General features: G+C 39.1%; 1 protein-coding gene across 1 annotated transcript in view; it reads right to left on the bottom strand.

Annotated features, from left to right (window-relative positions):
• The window catches only part of SHROOM2 (shroom family member 2), a 686,449-nt gene that overhangs the window by 340,862 nt on the left and 321,127 nt on the right, over nucleotides 1-24,460 (bottom strand). Inside the window, exon 2 of the mRNA XM_053706458.1 lies at nucleotides 19,408-19,553. Coding sequence (XP_053562433.1) covers nucleotides 19,408-19,553 — 146 coding nt within the window. The remainder of the gene's footprint in view (nucleotides 1-19,407; nucleotides 19,554-24,460) is intronic.

Genomic DNA, 24,460 nt, shown 5'->3' with positions numbered 1-24,460 from the left:
GATCCTTCTTGAGACCGCGAGTCAGCTGAAGAGAGTGATCAGAGTGGTAAAAACTACAGCCGCCCGATCACTGTAGAAAAGACGCCACTGCTACCAATGAGATACACAAAATACCACAGCACAGGATATAATTAAAAGTCTAAGCTAGATAAGATGGTAAGGAAATACAAAGGTAGAAAGACATAAGTAGATGGTTTCTAAGTAAAGGAAAAATAGCATAAAAGTAAAACTAAGTAAAACAAAGTAAAACAAACAAAGAGGCGTATAACAAAAAATCTAATTTTATATATACAGGTGGCCCTCGTTTTACAACGGTTCAATTTACACCGTTTCAAAATAACAACCTTTTTTTCCAGTCATGTGACTGCTATTGAAAAGCATTGAGAAGCAGTATATTTATTAAAATAGCCAATAGATGGCGCTGTCTGCTTGTGTTGCAGCAAAGCCAAGCAAGCTGAAATTAATCAGTTTAACCAGACCTGAGCTATCGAGCAGATTTCAAAGGAACAAGATCTTTCTGTCTATAAATCAGTCCAGATTGGAATGCATAGAAAGAACTGTTTGCAGAAAAATGCAAGTGAAGTCTGTGTTGTGTTGTTATTTTATTAGGTTTATAATGCTGTTTAGCAAATGTTTTTGTTCATTTAACTTAGTTAAATTATATGTTCTGTGTTGTGTGATTATTTAATTAGGTTTATAATTCTGTTTAGCATTTAAAGTCTTCATTTCAAAGCTTTAAAAATAATGTATTAGGTGTTACTTATGACAATTTTGAGAGGGGCCTGGAACCTATCTCCCTCACTTCCCATTGACTTACATTATAAACTGGGTTTCAATTTACAACAGTTTCGATTTACAACCATTCCTTCTGGAACCTAACCCCGGCGTAAACTGAGGGCTACCTATATATATATATATATATATATATATATATATATATATATATATATATATATATATATATATATATATATATATATTTATATATATATATATATATATATATATATTTATATATTAGGGTTGTACTGATACCAAGTATTTGCATGAGTACTTGTACTCATGCAAATGTACCGATACCTCCACTTCCTACCCATATGCCATCTTGTGGCGTTTTTCAAACTGCATGTTCCCATTTCATTTTAAGCTGGAGTGTAGACTTAACTAAAAATTGTTCACTTCTGTTCTGCCAATACAAATTGCTGTTATTTGTATTGTACGTTTGAGAGCAGTGCTTCAAAAGCTACTATACAGCTGGAAGCCTACCTAACATACCTAAGAGAGATCACTGTACCTCATTCAGACAACCCCCTGAAATATTGGGCAGTTAATAAACTGAGATTTCCAGCTCTGGCTAAAATGGCCCAAAAATATCTTTCTGCCCCATGCAGTAGTGTGAAAAGTGAAAGACTGTTCAGCTTAGCATCAAACAACCTTACTGATAAAAGAAACAGACCTATTAAAAACATGGGCAATTTCATTCATGAAAGTTTACATTTCACTGTTTTGCTAAAATACTTACCTTTTCTTCTTGAAGCCGGAGAAGCGATTGTCATGAGATGCAGGACACAGCAAAGAGGGCACAACACTATTTTATTGTACAGCATGGGAATATACATGGGAATATACATCTGGTACCATTGATCTCACTTAGTAACTGCGACATAGATAATAACGGACCTAAGACCACGCCCCCATCCGATGACATCACTTCCCACTCTCATCACATCTTCCCCCAATACAAAGGACAAAGCAGACATTTTGAATACAACAAATAACAAGGTATACAACAGTTGTGTATAGTATATAACAAATAACAAGTTAAAGAAAATATAAACAACATGAATTACATCCTGACTTGAACATCGGGGTAGACTACACTAGTCCACAGTGACCATGGGATTATTCTGCCATTACTTCCGATCACTGCTCTAACTAATGCTAATCCCAATATCGGGCCGGAAGTTTCACCACTCTTCCGCTTGATGTAACTCTACATGAACTGTCCTCTGATACAGAAGAAGGTGATTGAGAGTCTGCTGGAGGCAAAGACATATCCCTGCTGTGGTCTTGCTGAGGGGAAGACACCCCTCTTAAAACAGGGGATACCATCGGCGGTAGTACTGAGGCATCCAGTTCCAAACTCTCAGGTACAGGCTGAAGATGTTTTTGATTTCTACGTGTGACTGTCCCTCCATCAGTAAGGACTACATAAGACCTTGGTTCTGGAGTGCATCTAATTACCATAGCAGGCGTCTTCTATTTTTTCTCATCATCCAGTTTAATTCTGACACTTTGCCCCACATTCAACTCCTGCAAGGAGTCTCCTGTTGTAGAAGAATCGATAGCCCCTTTTTGCCTCTTCATTCCTCCTAAGAACTTTGTCCAGAGGAATAGAGCTAGTTGGCTGGAAGACACCCACAGAGGGTAAGTGGTGCGAATCTGGCGTTCTAGCATCAGCTGTGCCGGGCTAAACCCCATGGCTTGAATGGGGGTCGCCCTATAGGACAAAAGGGCCAGGTATGGCTCAGATTGCTTCAAAATGAATGTTGTTGTTTGGACTGCACTTTCAGCCATTCCATTGGCCTGCGGGTAATGTGGACTAGACATGGAATGTACAAAATCATATCCTCTGCTGAAAGAACTGAACTCTGTAAAAGCAAACTGCATTCCGTTATCACTCACCAACTCCATTGGTATGCCCCACCTGGCGAACAAGCTCTTGAGACGAGTGATAACTGCTTGACTTGTGATTTCATTCAAGGGTGCAATCTCCAAATAACTGGAATAGTAGTCGATCACAACTAAGTACTTTTTCCCGTGCAGCTTGCACAAATCCGCAGCTATTTTCTGCCACAGGCCTGCAGGCAGCAGAGTAGAAATCAAGGGCTCCCTTCTCTGAGTAGGCCGGCGTTCCCAGCAAAAGGCACATTTTGACACATGGCTTGCAATATCGGAACTGATCCCTGGCCACCACACTGCCATAGCTGACCTTTCTCTGCACTTTGTAATGCCTAAGTGGCGATCATGAATTCTGTTTAACATTTCCTGCCGCATGCTATCAGGAATAGCAATGAGGTCCTGGAACAGCACCAACCCATCCAGCTCCGTGAGCTGCAACCTTTCTGACTGGTAAGAACTTAAAGATACCCAGGCCAACCTTCTTTTATGTACTTTATAACTTCTTGAAGGTCTGTATCTAAATATGTCTCTTCTTATTTGTTCTAGCTTCCCTGAAGAGATAGATTTGGAGGCCAGAATTGAATCTACATACACTTTCACATCTGATTCCATTGAAGATTCTTCAGCAGCAGCCAGCGGGAGCCTGGAAAGTATCTGCCACAACCAGTTGTTTCCCCGGCACATGCACTGCCTGAACGTTGAACCTGAGCAGCCTCATTAGAAGTCTCTGGCATCTTAGGGGTGTTTTGTCAATATCATAGGAGTTGATTAGAGGGACTAGCGGTTTATGGTCAGTCTCCAGACTAAATCTATCTAAACCCACTATGTAACGCTGAAAGCGCTGACAGGCCGAAACTGCAGTCAGACACTCTCTCTCAATTTGGGCATATTTTGACTCAGCAGCCGTCAGTGTACGGGAACAGTAGGCGATGGGCTGTAGTTTGTTCTCATTCAACTGCAGGAGGGCGGCCCCTAACCCATAACTGCTCGCATTAGCACTAACCACAGTCTTTTTGGAAGGGTCATAGAACCCCAACACTGGGGCAGACCCCAGCAGGGACTTGACCTGCATAAAATATTCTTCCTGTGAAGGTCCCCAGACCCAGACAACATCTTTCTTTAGCAACTCTGTGATAGGGTGTAGTATAGTGGATAAATCTGGAAGGAACCTGCCCACATAATTTATAAGGCCCAATATTTGTCTTGATGCCATCCCCATTGATGATATGCCCAAAGTAACATAACTCCGCTTTCCTAAAATGGCATTTCTCTTTATTTAACTTCAGCCCGGACTCTCTAATAGTCTGCAGCACACAGCTCAGTCGCTGATCATGTTCCTCCAATGTAGACCCATACACCAAGATGTCGTCCATGATGACTGCTATGCCCACGTGGTCTCTTAGGAAAGAACTAATTTCTCTTTGAAAGATTTCAGGAGCAGAGGATATCCCGAAGGGGAATCTGCAGAAGCAAAACCGACCTACCGGTGTAATGAAGGTAGTCAGTTTGCGGCACTTTAGATCTAGAGGTATATGCCAGAAGCATCCAATGTAGAGAAGAACTTCACCCCAGCCAATTTCGGTACTATGTCTACAAGTGTCGGTAGCACATATTTCTCTCTCTTCACCGCCTCATTCAGCCTTTTCAAGTTTACGCAGATGCGTACCTTCCCATTTTTCTTTGCAACAGGCACAATGGGGGCACACCAGTCAGTTGCTCCAACAACCTCCATATTCTTCATACGCAGAAGCTCCTTCTCCACTTGAAGCATGAGCGGGAACGGAATTCTACGGGGAGTGGTAATGCTGTATGGGACTGCGTCACCTTTAAGTGATATACGGACTGGGTTGCAATTCAGTAGGCCCAATTCACCAAACATATCTTCTGAGATCTCATTCACTCTGGCTACTAGGCCCAAACCACAGGCTGCTTTCCTGCTCAATAAGTTGTTAGCACACTGACCTCTAATCACATGCACCCACATGGTGAATTTCCTTTGCTTGTACTCGCAGCTGGCAAGAAATTTCCCCGCACAATCAATATGGCCACCAGGACTATGGACTTTTGTTGTAACTTTCGCCAGCTGTGGCTGTCGAGGCAGTTTTATGAATGCTGCAAGGGACATTACGGTGATGTCTGCTCCTGTGTCAATCTTAAAGGCAACTTTGGCTCCCATTACAGTAAGAGTAACCCTCCAATCTTCTTCCGAACCTGGCTGTTCAACAAAAGACCCTACAAAGGACACTTCTTGACCCTCCTGGTCACTATCCACCTGCATCACCTTAATATATTCAGTTTTACACACCACTTCAAAATGGCCCATTCTTACATTTTCTACATCTTTTGTCTTTAGCAGGGCATATGGCACTCTGATCATGGGCACAGTTGCACCATGTGCATCAGGCATGCTGCGCCCATCAGCTTCTGGGCCTGTTACCCTTGGACTACCGCTCACACTGTGCCTTTCACTAGCAGCTCTCCTGAACTGCTGCACTTCATCCACAATACTCTCAAACCTCAGATCAGCACTTTGCTTTTTCACCAGTTCACTCTGGCGAGCCATCCTAATAGCCCCATCTAATGTTAAATCAGCCTCCAAATGTAGCTTTAGGGATACCTCAGCATCTGCCATTCCTATGACTATTCTGTCTCTGATTTGCTCCTCTTTATCAACACCAAACTCACAGAATTCAGCTAGTTCATACAGGCTGCGCACAAATGACTCCACAGATTCTCCAACACGCTGGGCACGTTTGTGAAAACAAGCCCTCTCATGAATCACATTTCTTTTGGGCACAAAGTGGGCACTGAGTTTGTTCATAACTATGTCAAAGTCAAATTCTTCCCCTTCTTGGAAAGTAAAGGCATTGAACACTGGCTCCACATCTTTCCCCATAGAGTATAAAAGAGAATTAAACTTGTACTTCACCACTCTCCTTGTCCAGCTTGGAAGCAATCCTGAAGCTCTGAACCCGCTGACGCCATGTGGGCCAAGCTGCAGGCTGAGAAAAATCAAAAGGCTCAGGTGGGGTAAACTTCGACATCGTCATCAATCAGGAAACAGAAGCGCAGGCAAGAACTTCTGACACTATGTCATAAGATGCAGGACACAGCAAAGAGGGTACAACACAATTTTATTGTACAGCATGGGAATATACATCTGGTACCATTGATCTCACTTCGTAACTGCGACATAGACAATAACGGAACTAAGACCACGCCCTCATCCGGTGACGTCACTTCCCACTCTCATCACAGCGATTCCCTCACGTCCCTTAGGTAAATTGAGGCTGCAGCTAGCATGACTTTATTATTTCATTTTTTTGAGATATTTGAATTTTTTTTTAAAAAAAGGGGTATGAGTTGTATTGGAGATACAGAATAGTTTATCTAAAAAACAAAGAAGATTCCTATAAGAGGAAAACAAACAGAGGCACCTCTTCATGCACTATCATCAGGATACCAAGTAATAGGGAAAGAGAGCCACTCACTTGTAGAGATGCACATGATTGTGCTAAAACACCAACTCCAAACCGGACTGGTCACAGGCACAGTCTTTACTCCAGCTCTCCTGCAATTGACAACTATACTCGGCTCCTTCCACTTTCTTAAAGCAACAAGTCAGGTGAGGCTACTAAACTGTGTAATCCAGTGGTAGTAAGAAAACCGGCAGAGAGGGGGATTAGCTGTTTTGCAGCAAAGTGACTGCCCTCAGCCATATTAATGTATGCCAAATTAGGGGACCAATGAAGCGTTAAGTAAAAACATTTATTAGTGTTAAAAAACAGCAACTCATTTCTCTGCAATCATCATTTCGTCAGGCGTTCACTGTTTGATGATAAAGGTAAATTGGAAAGTTGTTTAAAATTGCATGCGCTCACTGAATAATGAAAGTTTAATTTTAACTAGACTTTCCCTTTAATTTTGATACCACAATGTTCCATTAAAAGAGACGTCCACGACAAAATGTAGAATAAAATTTTAAAACAAAGAGCTTCAAATATCCTTTTCTCTTGTGATCCTTTGTTGAAACTTACCTCCTTTACATGAGTGAATATCTAGATAGGCTTAGGCATGTGCATGTGTATTTAGAACTATACTGCAGTAATCTTTATAACAAAGTTGTGTGTGGCTGTGTGTGTGATAATGGAGGAGGGGGAAAAAACAAACCACAAGAGTAAAATTAACCCATTGTTACTGGTATTGGGAGCATTGTGTACTTGAATTGCTTAGTGTTCTCCCATTAGAGGGAGATAGGTTCCAGAATGATTCAGAAGAAAAAAAGAAAAGAAAAAAGCAATTAATTGGTAATGTGACAACACTTTTTCACCGTTCCTTTATTCTAAATTGACAGGAGTTTGTTACTGCAGCTCAGAAAAGGGTCTGTGCATGGTCCCACCTGTTAGAAGTACTTTGAATTGATTGGATAACGTGCTGCAAGTGTCAAATACTGGTTTGTTTTTACTCTGTTACGGAGTTCAGTTTACATTTATTTGGGACAGTTCAGATTAATCTGTGAGAGTAAGAAAATAAGAGCGTGTAGGGACTACACCCAAACGAAAGAAAAAACAGATTGCACGTGTCCCTGACAGTTTGCAAGTCTTTGCTAGCTATAACCTTGACTCAGCCGCACATATCAGGCAGTGCAATCACATTCCTCTAGTCATCCGCCTATAAGAGTCAGTAAATAACTTCTCAACAACATACCGCTGTTTTGCATCAAACAATTTACAATGCAGGTCAGAGAGGACTAAGAATCCACCTGCTGAATATGAATGCATTTTCAACCTAAATCTGTGCCAAGGCACACTTGTCCTTCACTGTAACTACAGGTATACAGGGATCTGCTAAAAGCTGCCAGGGACATGGGCACTCTTCAAATCTATAGTAAATATGTTTCCATGAGTTTATAACACATTACGCATCATTTTATAATCATAAATACATTCAGAATTAAAAACTGGCAGAATATTTTAACACAAAACATGGATTATTAGATCAGGATTGGAAAATCTTAAAAGCAGGAAAGCAACAGCTCCTAAAAGTTTATACTTCTGGCTTTTGGATTTGGTATTATTGCACATACTTGTATATCAATTCCTTCCCTGGTTAGTAAGAAAATGAGCCTGGCTCCTAAGCTTCATTAAAATATGTAAACCCCTGTTTTACACAGAATATTCATAAAAGGCCAGATTACAAGTGGATCGCTAAGAATCTCTTTCGCGAAAGCGATATTAGCGCTCCACTAAGTAATACCAGCACACACTAATATGCACTGGTATTACAAGTTGAGCGTAATGCAAACGCGAGCTCGCGTTCGCATTAATAGGAGGCATTGTGCTCACGAGGGCAGGCTTCCATAGGCTCCAATGGGAGCCTCATTCTCATGCTGTAAGACACAGCATCAGAACCTCGCGCAGCAAAGGGGGTAAGTAGCGCAGCCTTTTTAAATATATATGTAAATCATTATATACATATATATGTATGTGTTAATATGTGCATATACACATAATATATATATATGTATATAAGCATTTGCATATATATTTATAGGGAACACACAGTTCCCATAGACCGCAATGTAAACTCACTTTTCAATGCTATTTTTTATTCTAACACAACACACCCGCCACTTTTAACCCCATAACTGATTTTTGAAGTTTTTTATTAAAAAATAAAGATGCTACTGTCTTTTTTTTAAAATAAAATATAATTACAATGTATTTTGGGAGCATTTGGTGGACATTTATAAAATTAACCTGAGAGCTAATCTCGGTTTAATTCTATAAGCACTAATGGCTGGTTATTTAGCATGTGCCCTGCAAATGGTCAAATTTGCCCGTTTGCGGGTGTGTGATAAATTAGCGCGTCACTTAAAATTTAGCCCAAATTGATTGTTGATGCATAATATCACTTTTTCACAGTAAAACATATAAGCAAAGTGTAAAACTATACAAAAATTGACTGTCTGGCAATAAGCCCGCCTCTTCACTTGCAACTTACATGGCCCCTTAGGGATGGTTTCAAAGGCATTTTTTTTCATTGGGAACTGTATCTCATTAAAGGAATCAACAATCAAGTAGTAGGTCCGGCAACCAAACAGTAACGAGGTGCAGGCTAAAAGGAGCCACTGGCAAGCTCCTAAATATCAAAGTCCATTCAAAAAATAGCAGCACCTATAGCAGCAGCAATAGGTGCTGCTATTTTTTGGATGGACTATCTCATTAAAGGGACAGTTCACCCAAAAAGTTTCTTCCCTTTAAATTGTTCCCAATGATCCATTTTACCTGCTTTAGTGTATTAAATTGTTTACAAGTAGCTCCTTTACCACTATTTTGGCATTTGAAATAGCTTATTTTAGCCTGTGGTATCCCCACCTATAGTAAAAGTTTGTATACTGAAGTCTAGGCTATTGATAAGCCTAAGTAAACACAGCCAGCAGAAGAAAATACACTCCCAGTGGGGTGCATCATAGTTAAAGGGACAGTCTAGTCCAAAACAAACTTTCATTATTCAGATAGGGCATGTAATTTTAAACAATTTTCAAATTTACTTCTAACACCAATTTTGCGTTCTCTTGGTATTCTTAGTTGAAAGCTAAATCTAGGAGGTTCATATGCTAATTTCTAAGCCCTTGAAGGCTGCCTCTTAGCTCAGGGCATTTTTACAGTTTTCCACCACTAGAGGGTGTTAGTTCATGCGTTTCATATAGCTAACACTGTGCTCACGCACGTAGAGTTCCTAGGAGCCCGCACTGATTGGCTAAAATGCAAGTCTGTCAATAAGGGGCAGTTTGCAGAGGCTTAGATACAAGATAATCATAGAGGTAAAAAGTGTATTAAAGGGACATGTTCACCCAAACATGTATTCAATCGTTTACAAGTAGATCCTTTACCCCTATTTTGGCCTTTGAAATAGCTGATTTAGCTTGTGGTATCCCAACCTATACTGAAAGTTTTGATACTGGAGTATCAGCTATTGAATAGCCTAAGTAAACACAGCCAGCAGAAGAAATTACACTCCCAGTGGGGTGCAGGATAGTTAAGTAATAAAATGATAATTTCCCATTGCTCTCTCTATGTATTGAGCTTTAGTTTTCCAGACAAATATAAGATAAGGAAGCAAGTGTGTGTACTCAAAGTGATAACATAATGAGATCTGATATAACCTGAAGCTCAACCCCTTGTAATAGGCTGTGGTTTAAAAGCACAAAACCAGCTACTTCATATACACAAATAAACCTGAAAATGCAATTTCTCATTCATTTTATACTCTGCACCTGGTATAACAAGTCATTAAAAATACATTCATATAAAAAACAGAATTTATGCTTACCTGATAAATTACTTTCTCCAACGGTGTGTCCGGTCCACGGCGTCATCCTTACTTGTGGGATATTCTCTTCCCCAACAGGAAATGTCAAAGAGTCCCAGCAAAGCTGGCCATATAGTCCCTCCTAGGCTCCGCCCACCCCAGTCATTCGACCGACGGACAGGAGGAAATATATATAGGAGAAACCATATGGTACCGTGGTGACTGTAGTTAGAGAAAATAATTCATCAGACCTGATTAAAAAACCAGGGCGGGCCGTGGACCGGACACACCGTTGGAGAAAGTAATTTATCAGGTAAGCATAAATTCTGTTTTCTCCAACATTGGTGTGTCCGGTCCACGGCGTCATCCTTACTTGTGGGAACCAATACCAAAGCTTTAGGACACGGATGAAGGGAGGGAGCAAATCAGGTTACCTAAACGGAAGGCACCACAGCTTGCAAAACCTTTCTCCCAAAAATAGCCTCCGAAGAAGCAAAAGTATCAAATTTGTAAAATTTGGCAAAAGTGTGCAGTGAAGACCAAGTCGCTGCCTTACATATCTGGTCAACAGAAGCCTCGTTCTAGAAGGCCCATGTGGAAGCCACAGCCCTAGTGGAGTGAGCTGTGATTCATAAGCCAATCGGATAATGCTTTTAAGCCAAAAGGAAAGAGAGGTAGAAGTCGCTTTTTGACCTCTCCTTTTACCAGAACAAACAACAAACAAGGAAGATGTTTGTCTGAAAACTTTAGTAGCCTCTAAATAGAACTTTAGAGCACGGACAACGTCCAAATTGTGTAACAAACGTTCCTTCTTTGAAACTGGATTCGGACACAAAGAAGGTACAACTATCTCCTGGTTAATATTTTTGTTAGAAACAACTTTAGGAAGAAAACCAGGCTTAGTACGCAAAACCACCTTATCTGCATGGAACACCAGATAGGGCGGAGAACACTGCAGAGCAGATAACTCTGAAACTCTTCTAGCAGAAGAAATTGCAACTAAAAACAAAACTTTCCAAGATAGTAACTTAATATCTATGGAATGTAAAGGTTCAAACGGAACCCCTTGAAGAACTGAAAGAACTAGATTTAGACTCCAGGGAGGAGTCAAAGGTCTGTAAACAGGCTTGATCCGAACCAAAGCCTGAACAAATGCTTGAACATCTGGCACAGCTGCCAGTCTTTTGTGTAGTAAGACAGATAAAGCAGAGATCTGTCCCTTTAGAGAACTTGCAGATAATCCTTTCTCCAAACCTTCTTGTAGAAAGGAGAGAATCTTAAGAATTTTTATCTTATTCCATGGGAATCCTTTGGATTCACACCAACAGATATATTTTTTCCATATCTTATGGTAAATTTTTCTAGTTACAGGTTTTCTGGCCTGAACCAGAATATCTATAACAGAATCTGAAAACCCACGCTTTGATAGAATCAAGCGTTCAATCTCCAAGCCGTCAGTTGGAGGGAGACCAGATTTGGATGTTCGAATGGACCCTGAACAAGAAGGTCCTGTCTCAAAGGTAGCTTCCATGGTGGAGCCGATGACATATTCACCAGGTCTGCATACCAAGTCCTGCGTGGCCACGCAGGAGCTATCAAGATCACCGAGGCCCTCTCCTGATTGATCCTGGCTACCAGCCTGGGAATGAGAGGAAACGGTGGGAATACATAAGCTAGGTTGAAGGTCCAAGGTGCTACTAGTGCATCTACTAGAGTCGCCTTGGGATCCCTGGATCTGGACCCGTAGCAAGGGACCTTGAAGTTCTGACGAGACGCCATCAGATCCATGTCTGGAATGCCCCATAATTGAGTTATTTGGGCAAAGATTTCCGGATGGAGTTCCCACTCCCCCGGATGGAATGTCTGACGACTCAGAAAATCCGCTTCCCAATTTTCCACTCCTGGGATGTGGATCGCAGACAAGTGGCAGGAGTGATCCTCCGGCCATTGAATTATTTTGGTCACTTCTTTCATCGCCAGGGAACTCCTTGTTCCCCCCTGATGATTGATATATGCAATGGTCGTCATGTTGTCTGATTGAAACCTTATGAATTTGGCCTTTGCTAGTTGAGGCCAAGCTCTGAGAGCATTGAATATCGCTCTCAGTTCCAGAATGTTTATCGGGAGAAGAGACTCTTCCCGAGACCATAGTCTCTGAGCTTTCAGGGATTCCCAGACCGCGCCCCAGCCCACTAGACTGGCGTCGGTCGTGACAATGACCCACTCTGGTCTGCAGAAGCTCATTCCCTGGGATAGATGGTCCAGGGTCAGCCACCAACGGAGTGAATCTCTGGTCTTTTGATCTACTTGAATCATTGGAGACAAGTCTGTATAATCCCCATTCCACTGTTTGAGCATGCACAGTTGTAATGGTCTTAGATGAATTTGTGCAAAAGGAACTATGTCCATTGTTGCAACCATCAATCCTACTACTTCCATGCACTGCGCTATGGAAGGACGAGGAACAGAATGAAGCACTTGACAAGAGCTTAGAAGTTTTGATTTTCTGACCTCTGTCAGAAAAATCCTCATTTCTAAGGAATCTATTATTGTTCCCAAGAAGGGAACTCTTGTTGACGGGGACAGAGAACTTTTTTCTTTGTTCACCTTCCATCCGTGACATCTGAGAAAGGCTAGAACGATGTCCGTATGAGCCTTTGCTTTTGACAGGGACGACGCTTGTATTAGAATGTCGTCCAAGTAAGGTACTACTGCAATGCCCCTTGGTCTTAGAACCGCTAGAAGGGACCCTAGCACCTTTGTGAAAATCCTTGGAGCAGTGGCCAATCCGAATGGGAGGGCCACAAACTGGTAATGCTTGTCCAGAAAAGCGAACCTTAGGAACTGATGATGTTCCTTGTGGATAGGAATATGTAGGTACGCATCCTTTAGATCCACTGTAGTCATAAATTGACTTTCCTGGATGGTGGGTAGAATCGTTCGAATAGTTTCCATTTTGAACGATGGTACCCTAAGAAATTTGTTTAGGATCTTCAAATCCAAAATTGGTCTGAACGTTCCCTCTTTTTTGGGAACTACGAACAGATTGGAATAAAATCCTATTCCTTGTTCCTTTATTGGAACTGGGTGTATCACTCCCATCTTTAACAGGTCTTCTACACAATGTAAGAATGCCTGTCTCTTTATTTGGTTTGAGGATAAGTGAGACCTGTGGAACCTTCCCCTTGGGGGTAGTTCCTTGAATTCCAGGAGATAACCTTGAGAAACTATTTCTAGCGCCCAAGGATCCTGAACATCTCTTGCCCAAGCCTGAGCAAAGAGAGAGAGTCTGCCCCCCACTAGATCCGGTCCCGGATCGGGGGCTACTCCTTCATGCTGTTTTGTTAGCAGTGGCAGGCTTCTTGGCCTGCTTACCCTTGTTCCAGCCTTGCATTGGTTTCCAGGCTGGTTTGGGTTGTGAGGCATTACCCTCTTGCTTAGAGGATGCAGAATTAGAGGCTGGTCCGTTTCTGCGAAAGGGACGAAAATTAGGCTTATTTTTAGCCTTAAAAGACCTATCCTGTGGAAGGGTGTGGCCCTTTCCCCCAGTGATGTCTGAAATAATGTCTTTCAATTCTTGTCCAAATAAAGTTTTACCTTTGAAAGGGATGTTAAGCAATTTTGTCTTGGATGACACATCCGCTGACCAAGACTTTAGCCAAAGCGCTCTGCGCGCCACGATAGCAAAAACTGAATTTTTCGCCGCTAATCTAGCTAATTGCAAAGCGGCATCTAAAATAAAAGAGTTAGCCAATTTAAGTGCGTGAACTCTGTCCATAACCTCCTCATATGGAGTTTCTCTACTGAGCGACTTTTCTAGTTCCTCGAACCAGAACCACGCTGCCGTAGTGACAGGAACAATGCATGAAATTGGTTGTAGAAGGTAGCCTTGCTGTACAAAAATCTTTTTAAGCAAACCTTCCAATTTTTTATCCATAGGATCTTTGAAAGCACAACTATCTTCTATAGGAATAGTAGTGCGTTTGTTTAGAGTAGAAACTGCCCCCTCGACCTTGGGGACTGTCTGCCATAAGTCCTTTCTGGGGTCGACCATAGGAAATAATTTCTTAAATATAGGGGGGGGAACAAAAGGTATGCCGGGCTTTTCCCACTCCTTATTTACTATGTCCGCCACCCACTTGGGTATAGGAAAAGCGTCGGGGGGCACCGGAACCTCTAGAAACTTGTCCATCTTGCATAATTTCTCTGGAATGACCAAGTTGTCACAATCATCCAGAGTAGATAACACCTCCTTAAGCAGTGCGCGGAGATGTTCTAATTTAAATTTAAATGTCACAACATCAGGTTCAGCTTGATGAGAAATTTTTCCTGAATCTGAGATTTCTCCATCAGACAAAACCTCCCTCATGGCCCCTTCAGATTGGTGTGAGGGTATGACAGAACAATTATCATCAGCGCCCTCTTGCTCTTCAGTGTTTAAGACAGAGCAATCGTGCTTTCTCTGATAAGTAGGCATTTTGGATAAAAGATTTGCTATGGAGTTATCCATTACAGCCGTTAATTGTTGCATGGTAATAAGTATTGGCGCACTAGATGTACTAGGGGCCTCCTGCATGGGCAAAACTGGTGTAGACACAGTAGGAGATGATGTAGTATCATGTTTACTCCCCTCATTTGAGGAATCATCTTGGGCAATATCATTATCTGTGGCAGTACTGTCCTTACTTTGTTTGGACGCTATGGCACAATTATCACATAAATTTAAATGGGGAGACACATTGGCTTTCATACATATAGAACATAGCTTATCTGAAGGTACAGACATGTTAAACAGGCTTAAACTTGTCAACAAAGCACAAAAAACGTTTTAAAATAAAACCGTTACTGTCTCTTTAAATTTCAAACAGAAAACACTTTATTACTGAATATGTGAAAAAATATGAAGGAATCGTTCAAAAATTACCAAAATTTCACCACAGTGTCTTAAAGCATTAAAAGTATTGCACACCAAATTTCAGAGCTTTAACCCTTAAAATAACGGAACCGTTTTAAAATTTAACCCCTATACAGTCCCAGCTATAGTCTTTGCTGAGACCCAATCAAGCCCAGAGGGGAATACGATACCAAATGACGCCTTCTAGAAGCTTTTTCAGTGATTCTTAGATCCTCACACATGCATCTGCATGCCCTGTTCTCAAAAAACAACTGCGCAGTAATGGCGCGAAAATGAGGCTCAGTCTATAACTAGAAAGGCCCCCTGACTGAAAAAGGTGTCTAACACAGTGCCTGCCATTTTATAAACGTTCCCCAAGATTATAAATGCCAATTGTTAGCCTAAATCTGAATAATATGCCCAAATAAAGCAATCGATTTAGCCCATAAAAATGTCTACCAGTTTTTTAGCCCATATTAAGCCCTTTATTCTGTTTGTTTGACTAAGAAAAATGGCTTACCGGTCCCCATGAGGGGAAATGACAGCCTTCCAGCATTACACAGTCTTGTTAGAAATATGGCTAGTCATACCTTAAGCAGAAAAGTCTGCTGTTTCCCCCAACTGAAGTTACTTCATCTCAACAGTCCTGTGTGGAAACAGCAATCGATTTTAGTTACTGTCTGCTAAAATCATCTTCCTCTTACAAACAGAAATCTTCATCCTTTTCTGTTTCAGAGTAAATAGTACATACCAGCACTATTTTAAAATAACAAACACTTGATAGAAGAATAAAAACTACATTTAAACACCAAAAAACTCTTAACCATCTCCGTGGAGATGTTGCCTGTGCAACGGCAAAGAGAATGACTGGGGTGGGCGGAGCCTAGGAGGGACTATATGGCCAGCTTTGCTGGGACTCTTTGCCATTTCCTGTTGGGGAAGAGAATATCCCACAAGTAAGGATGACGCCGTGGACCGGACACACCAATGTTGGAGGAACTATTTTACAGTGTACAGTCCCTTTTATATAACTGTGTTGGTTATGCAAAACTAGGGAATGGGTAATAAAGGGATTATTTATCTTTTAAAACAATAAATATTCTGGTGTAGACTGTCCCTTTAAGTAATACAATTTAAATTTTCTATTGTTCTCTAAGTATTGAGCTTTTGTTTTCCAGACAAAGATAAGATAAGGAAGCAAGTCTGTGTACACAAAGTGATAACATAATAAGATCTGATATTACCTGAAACTCAACCCATTGTAATAAGCACAAAACTAGTTACTTCATATACACAAACCTGAAAATGCATTTTCTCATTTTATACTCTGCAGCTGGTACAATAAGTCATTGAAAATACATTAATATAAAAACAATTTTGCACAAGCTGTTTGTAAATAATTTAAGTGAGAAACCTAAAGTTTGTGAAAAAGTGAACTTTTTTTTTTTATTTGATCGCATTTGCTGGTGAAATGGTGGCATGAAATATATCAAAATGTGACTAGATCATTATATAATATATATATATATATATATATATATATACATACATGTGAAGGGTTATTTAGGGATTCTTGACAGATAGAGACGGTATATAATATGTGTAGGTACTGTAAATGAGTAAGAGGAAAATTGCAGCTAAACACAAACAGAGCAGAAATGCAAAAATAGCCTTGGTCCCCAACGGTAAGAAAATTGAAAAATGGTCTGGTCACTAAGGGGTTAAAGGGACAATCTACTTAAAAATTGTTATAGTTTTACATAACCAACACTGTTATATTAATATACTTTTTGCTTCTAAGATAACCTGTTTCTAAGCCCCTAAAGCCCCTGCTTTTTTTTTTTAGGTTTTTACAATCTCACTGAATGCGGAGAGCAATACGCTCTCCGTATTCAGCATTGCACCAGCAGCCCCTTGCAGACTCTCGACCAATCAGCCGCCAACAGGGGGGTGTCAATCAACCTGATCGCACTCGATCGGGTTGAATTGTGGCGATCTCTGTCCTCCTGCTCAGAGCAGGCGGATAGGGTTATGGAGCAGTGGTCTTTAGACCGCTGCTTCATAACTACTGTTTCTGGCGAGTCTGAAGTCTCGCCAGAAACACGGGCCCACAAGCTCCATACTGAGCTTGATAAATGGGCCTCTTATTCTCCATGGAAGTGAGCACAATCATCTATATGGCACACATGAACGAGCATTGTCTGGCTGTAGTGCCAGATTGTAAAAAGCTTTAAAAAAAAAAAAAAAAAAAAAGAAAGAAGAAAAAAAGAAGAAGCAGCAGCACTGATATAAGGGGCGGCTGGGCAGGGATATTAAAGGGACACTAAACCCAACATTTTTCAATCATGATTCAGGTAGAAAATAAAATTTTAAAAAACATTTAAATTTACTTCTATTGTCTAATTTGCTTTATTGTTTAATTATCCTTTGTTGAAGAAATAACAATGCACATGGGTGAGTCAATCGCATGAGGCATCTATGTGCAGCCACCAATCAGCAGCTACTGAGCCTATCTAGATATGATCTTCAGCAAAGGATATCAAGAGAATTAAGCAAATTAGATAATAGAAGTAAATTAGAAAGTTGTTTAAAATTGCAGGCTCTTTCTAAATCATGAAATAAAACAATTGGGTTTCATGTCCCTTTTTATGTGTTATGAGCGGCTTGGTGCTTGCAAGTTATTGTCACCGCTCACCTCCCTATAGCGCTGCTATTACAGGTTTGCAAAAACCAGGCGTTAGCAGGCAATATGTGAGCGTTGAGCTCCATATCGCACTCCAATACCAGCGCTGCTTTGAGCTGGTTTTACGTGCTCATGCACGATTTCCCCATAGACATTAATGGGGAGAGCCGGCTGAAAAAAAGCCTAACACTTGCAACAAAGGAGCGTAAAGCTCCGTAACGCAGCCCCATTGATTCCTATGGGGAAAGAAAAGTTATGTTTACACCTAATACCCTAACATAAACCCTGAGTCAAAACACCCCTAATCTGCTGCCCCCGACATCGCTGACACCTACATTATATTTATTAACCCCTAATCTGCCGCCCCCAATGTTGCTGCAACCTACCTACACTTATTAACCCCTAATCTGCTGCCCCAATGTCGCCGCCACTATACTAAAGTTATTAACCCCTAACCCTAAGTCTAACCCTAACACCTCTAACTTAAAGGGACATGAAACCCAACATTCTGCTTTCATGATTCAGTCAGAGAATACAATTTTAGACAACTTTCCAATTTACTTCTATTATTTAATTTGCTTCCTTCTATTGTTATCATTTGCTGAAAGGTTTATCTAGGCAAGTTCATGAGCAGCAGAGAAACTAGGTTCTAGCTGTTGATTGGTGACTGCCTATATATATTGAATGCGATTGGCTCACCCACGTGTTCAGTTAGAAACTAGTAGTGCATTGCTGCTCCTTCAACAAAGGATACCAAGAGAATGAAACAGATTAGATAATAGAAGTAAATTAGAAAGTTGTTTACAATTGTATTCTCTATCTAAATCATGAAAGAAACATTTTGGGTTTCATGTACCGTTAATGATAGGAATTTTTATTTAGATTTATTTTAATTATATTTAACTAAATAATTCCTATTTAAAACTAAATACTTACCTATAAAATAAACCCTAAGCTAGCTACAATATAACTAATAGTTAAATTGTAGCTATCTTAGGCTTTATTTTTATTTTACAGGCAAGTTTGTATTTATTTTAACTAGGTAGAATAGTTAGTAAATAGTTATTAACTATTTACTAACTACCTAGCTAAAATAAATACAAAGTTACCTGTAAAATAAAACCTAACCTGTCTTACACTAACACCTAGACTTAGAGCTACTGACTTTCAGTTTACGGTATGGATCTTGATGGTATAGGCTGTACCGCTCACTTTTTGGCCTCCCAGGCAAACTCGTAATACCGGCGCTATGGAAGTCCCATTGAAAAAGGACTTTTTGAAAGCTGCTATAGTTACGTTGCGTTACGGCCAAAAAAGTGTGCGGTACAGATATTCTGACAAGACTCGTAATACCAGCGGTAGTGAAAAAGAGCCTTAACGCTGCTTTTTCAATCTTAACGCAAAACTCGTAATCTAGCCGAATGTTAGTTATGCAAACCTGGGGAACAGGTAGTAAAGGTGTCTTTTTAAATAATAAAAAAAAAAATCAAGTAGCTGTCCATTTAATAAATTACAGAATGTATTTTTGTCCCTATAAAGTGGAAAAAATAGACAATTTATTTATAACATGGCAGCACATTACTTTCTTGTTGTCAGCAGAAAGATGGATGAAAAAGATTTTGAGGAAGAGGTAAACCATAATAGAGAGCTTGAGAAATCCTGGGTGCCAGGGAGCCACGGCTCTTAGAATTTTATTTTTGGTTCATGTTTATATAAAATACCATTGACAAGCTCCTAACTATTGTGACTCATAAGATTTATAGCAATTCCCTAATCTGGTTTTTGTTGTTTGTTTTTTCCTGGATAAAGACAATATATACTTTTTTTCTCTTACCTTTTCACAATCATTTTTAGGGTCTTGTGTGAACCTTTGACAAGGCAGATAGCCTCTTGACGGTAACCTGAGAGAGGAAAGTCACTTATGCTGACAATCTCATCTCCCGCCATTAAGATGTCGGCTGCTTTACTTCCATCTTCCACCTAAAAAAAAACAATGAAAACAATGTGTTACAGCAAAATTAATAATAATAATAATAATTACATAGCAATAATAAATATGAAATACCAGAGTTTATAACAATTACATTTGACATATATTTAGCAAATAAATGTTATTGGTTTCTATAATTTTCTAAAGAAAAAAGTACACCCTTGCATATATTAAGTTTTTAAAGAAAAAGCAATACCCATTTCAGTTATGGTGGAGATAAAATGAGATTAAAATGTTCCATTTCATAAAAGTAAGAGCCATAGAAGAATTATATAGAAAATAAGCAAATCTAGGCAAGTATCCCCAGAAGTACTCTGTATACAATGTTACCAATGAACCAGAGAACTCTGGGTAAGATATGCAAATTAGATATACAATAGCTCATGCTTTTTGCTTCTGAGTATTTTGTTTAACCACAACAATCCCCTTTATGGGGTGGGTGCAGCAAAAAAAAAAAAAAAAAAAAAAACACTTCAAGTGTATTCTCTCATCAGCAGAATATAGGTTTAATTAAAGGGACAAGAAATCCAAGAATTTTCTTTCATGAGTCAGAGAATAGAACTTTTAAAAAAGTTTTTTGATTGACTTCTTTTAACAAATTTGTTCTCATGTTCTTCTTTGTTGAAGAGATACCTAGGTAGGTACCACGCACATGCCTGAAGCACTACATGACAGGAAATAGTGCAGTGTTCTTTCTAATGTATAACATTGTTGCAAAACTGCTGCCATATAGTGTTGCAGACATGTGCACACTCCTGAGCTTACATCCCTGCTTGTCAACAAAGGATAACAAGAACATGAAGAAAATATGATAATACAAGTATATTAGAATGTTGTTTAACATTGTATGCTCTACTAGAATCACAAAATAAAAATGTTGTGTTTTCTGTCTCTAAGTATCTTAAGAGAAACACATATCATTAGCCAGTGGCAATATTTACTGCTGTTCATAATATACTAAGATGAAATCTACTACAGCAGAATTATAAAGACATCCATACACTTCCAAGAGAAAGTAGCGCATTAACTTTAACAAATCAGTTGAACTTTACTTTAGGTCACGCTAAAATTGCTTGCTTCAAAATCTATTCAAAGCTGCTACTTGACATATAGAGAGAGAGAGAAAAACTATTGCTTACAACACCTAGCAATGAGGTGCAGAATGGGCATACGGTGCCTAACGGGCATGCTTCTGACAGTGTTGCCCAGCATGCCCAATACACCCTCTGGCTGGATGCACTGACTTTAGCAAAGTTTAAAAAACAAAACACAACAAAACATAAAATCCTACAGTTGAAATGCATCTTCTACAAAACTAAATAAAACAAGCAATCTACACTTGAATAAATACTTTACATGTTTGTCACTTATTTTTAAACAGCCAGCTACTACTTTTTTCAAGCTGTGATGACACAGGAGGTACAGCCAATCAGAAGGTTTAACACATGCTATATTAAATATACTTCATGTATGCTAGGTAAAGCTGACCATATGCAGTTAGATCCTTGTGTGAATAGCTGAGGTGTGGTAGTACTCTTCTTGTATAACCAATAAAGTGTGTGTTACATGCTTGGAAAGAAAAAAAAATGAGATGGACTGTCAGCTGCTTGAAAATAAGAATTGTGAAGGCTTAAAGGACCAGTAAATACAGTGGAATTGCATAATCAACAAATACATAATAAAAAAAACAACGTAAAAGTACTTAATTTTTAAATTTGTCAGAAAAAAAAAAATCAGACTAAGTACATTTTCCTCCCCCAGCATCATGTTAAAGCCATTAGCCAATCACAAAATTCATATACATATACTGTGAGTTCTTGCACATGCTCAGTAGGAGCTGGTGCCTCAGAAAGTGTGCATAGAAAAAGATTGTGCACAAATAGATAATGGAAGTGAATTGCAAAGCTGTTTACAATCGCAAGCTCTATCGTGACCCTTTGAAATGCAATTGATTTATTACATATACCAACAGCTAGAAAAGGTCAAATAATTCATATAATTGCAAAATATAAAATACCACTGCAGTGGGGGTAATTTCATAGAAATCAATCTGATATTGAAAAAACTGTGAACAAGCAAGCAAACAGAAACATATAATATGAATTAATTTGACCTTTTCTAGCTGTTGGTATATGTAATAAATCAATTGCATTTGATCTGACCAATATGTGTCTGTGTTTCTTTGGGTTTTACATAATACCTCAGCCTTATAACTATATACTAGATTTAGGAGTAGTGATTTTTGAGTGCTGTAATCCCCTACTTTAATCACAGTATCTCATATAGCTCTACTGTGTAAAGTTTCTTCTCTTTTAAAAAATTTGAATATATATATATATATATATATATATATATATATATATATATAGTGAATAGGAACTGAATCCAATGGACGGTCTCCGTATTGCAGAAAGATCCAAGAACAGCAGGCACACAGGTTTTCATCAGCAATCCGTTTTAATCAGTGCAAAAAAGAAACCAGACGTTTCGGCTCTAACACGAGCCTTTTTCAATGGTATTCAAACCGACATCAGGTTTGATTACCATTGAAAAAGGCTTGTGTTAGAGCCGAAACGTCGGGTTTCTTTTTTGCACTGATTAAAACGGATTGCTGATGAAAACCTGTGTGCCTGCTGTTCTTGGATCTTTCTGCAATACGGAGACCATCCGTTGGATTCAGTTCCTATTCACTGTATGTATGCTTTGGCTGAGCACCAGGTGGCTGTGAAGATAAAGTGTGTGCCGTATCCTCTTGCTGATATATATCTATATCTATATATATCTATATCTATATATATATATATATATATATATATGTGTGTGTGTGTATGTATGTGTGTATGTGTGTGTATGTGTGTGTGTATTGTGTGTGTGTGTGTATGTATGTGTGTGTGTATGTGTGTGTGTGTGTGTATTTGTGTGTGTGTGTATGTATGTGTGTGTGTATGTATTTGTGTGTGTGTGTATGTATGTGTGTGTATGTATTTGTGTGTGTGTGTATGTATGTGTGTGTGTATGTGTGTGTGTGTGTGTGTGTGTGTGTGTGTATGTGTGTGTGTGCGCGTGTATGTGTATGAGTGTGTGTGTGTGTGTGTGTGTGTGTGTGTGTGTGGGTGTGTGTGTATGGGTGTATGGGTGTATGGTTGTGTGTTAAGTTATACTTCAAGCAACAGACATTAAAACTATTCTAATATTTACATTTTATACTTTTCTTTTTTTTAAAAAGCACAGCATTAAAAATGGTTACAACATTAAATAAACATGCAGGTATTGCAAAATAAGGCAATGCATAATTTAAAAAAGATTTCCCAATGGCTCATTTTTATAAAAAGCAAATATAAAACATTTTTACATTGCTGCTGGGGGGGAAAAATAACCCCCTGCTGTGGAATCTGGCAGGGAAACAAGGCTTTCGGTAGGAAAACTGAAATTAAGAGTATTTCCATAATGAAAATACATACTTTATTTTTAACAACATGGAGAAACAAGCTTTACATATGTTGTAAATAAGGGAACAGGTAATATGTTTATGTGATAATATTAGTGATGGAAATTCTGGACCGAAACCGAATCCGAAAATCTGGGATGTACTTGGCCGAAAACCGAAACTGATAACGAAAATGTATTTTTTCAAATAATTTTTTTTTAGTTTTTTTTTTGCATAAATTAGAGCCAATAAAAAAATCCCACACTTTTATTGAAAGTAACACACTAAAATTGGACAAAAATATCTTAAAACAATAATATGCTACACAATAATTTTACCAAGAAAAAAATAAAAACAGGCAAACAATAATGCCATTTTCGGCCAAAATGTTTCTGCAACCAAAATTTTGGTGCATCCCTACTTAAAACAATTATAAATATCAATATACTGTATTATTCTTCATTTAGTTCTATGTAACAGAATTATAATGTAACAGTCCTAGAAAACTCATTATATGCAGAACAGTAAGTCAAGTAATAAACTTAAACAGCAGCTCTAGGCTCAAATCTGACAAATCTAGGCATCAAATTTGAAACATGCTACACAATAATTTTACCAAAAATAACAGGCTAAAAAAACGAAAACCGAAATAGCCAAAAATGCCATTTTCGGCCGAAACTTTCTGCGGCCGAAATTTCGGTGCATCCCTAGATAATATAATCAACTTTAATAAAAAAAAATAGAACAATAACTTATGTTATATCATTTATGTTATACTGTTAATAAAAAGAAACCAGCTGAGGTCAGATTAGCATTCAGGTTTTGAACAGAAGCCTAGTGAAATCGATTTCAGGTAAAATATTGTTGTGCAGGGTACAACTAACATTCTAGGGCGAGATTATATATATACGGCGCAGGCTTCAGAGCAAGCGCTGAAACCCACGCTGCCCGTAATTTCACCTTGCACAACTGGGTATCCAATAAACCCCGCCAGAAGTTCATAAAGTGCCGTAAGTCAGATAAACTAGCGATGTCCAGATATGACCATAAATACAAATTTCTGGAGTTGCCAGTGACTTAGGTCACTTTAGAAATTGCCGGCGCCTAAGAAAATAAAAAAAAATAATCAAATCTTCTGTAAAAGTCTAATGCGCTCCCAAAAATAAACGTGACACGTAAAAACCCCTATATCCGCCATCAAACACACATCGCAACTAATAATAAATGTATTAACCCCTAAACCAACAACCCCCCACAACGCAATAAGCCTTATTAAACTATTAACCCCTTATCCGTGATTCACCCACAACGCAATAAACCTAATAAAACTATTAACCCCTAATCTGCCAAACCCACACAATGCAATAATGCTAATAAATCTATTAACCCCTAAACCGCCAACCCCCACAACACAAATAATTAATCACTAAGCCCCCTAACCTAACACCCCTAAATTAACCCAATTACTTA

Source organism: Bombina bombina, chromosome 3 (assembly GCF_027579735.1).
Source record: "Bombina bombina isolate aBomBom1 chromosome 3, aBomBom1.pri, whole genome shotgun sequence".
Lineage (NCBI taxonomy): Eukaryota > Metazoa > Chordata > Amphibia > Anura > Bombinatoridae > Bombina > Bombina bombina.
Note: the sequence above shows the minus strand (reverse complement) of the source record. Positions and strands in the feature narration are given on the sequence as shown.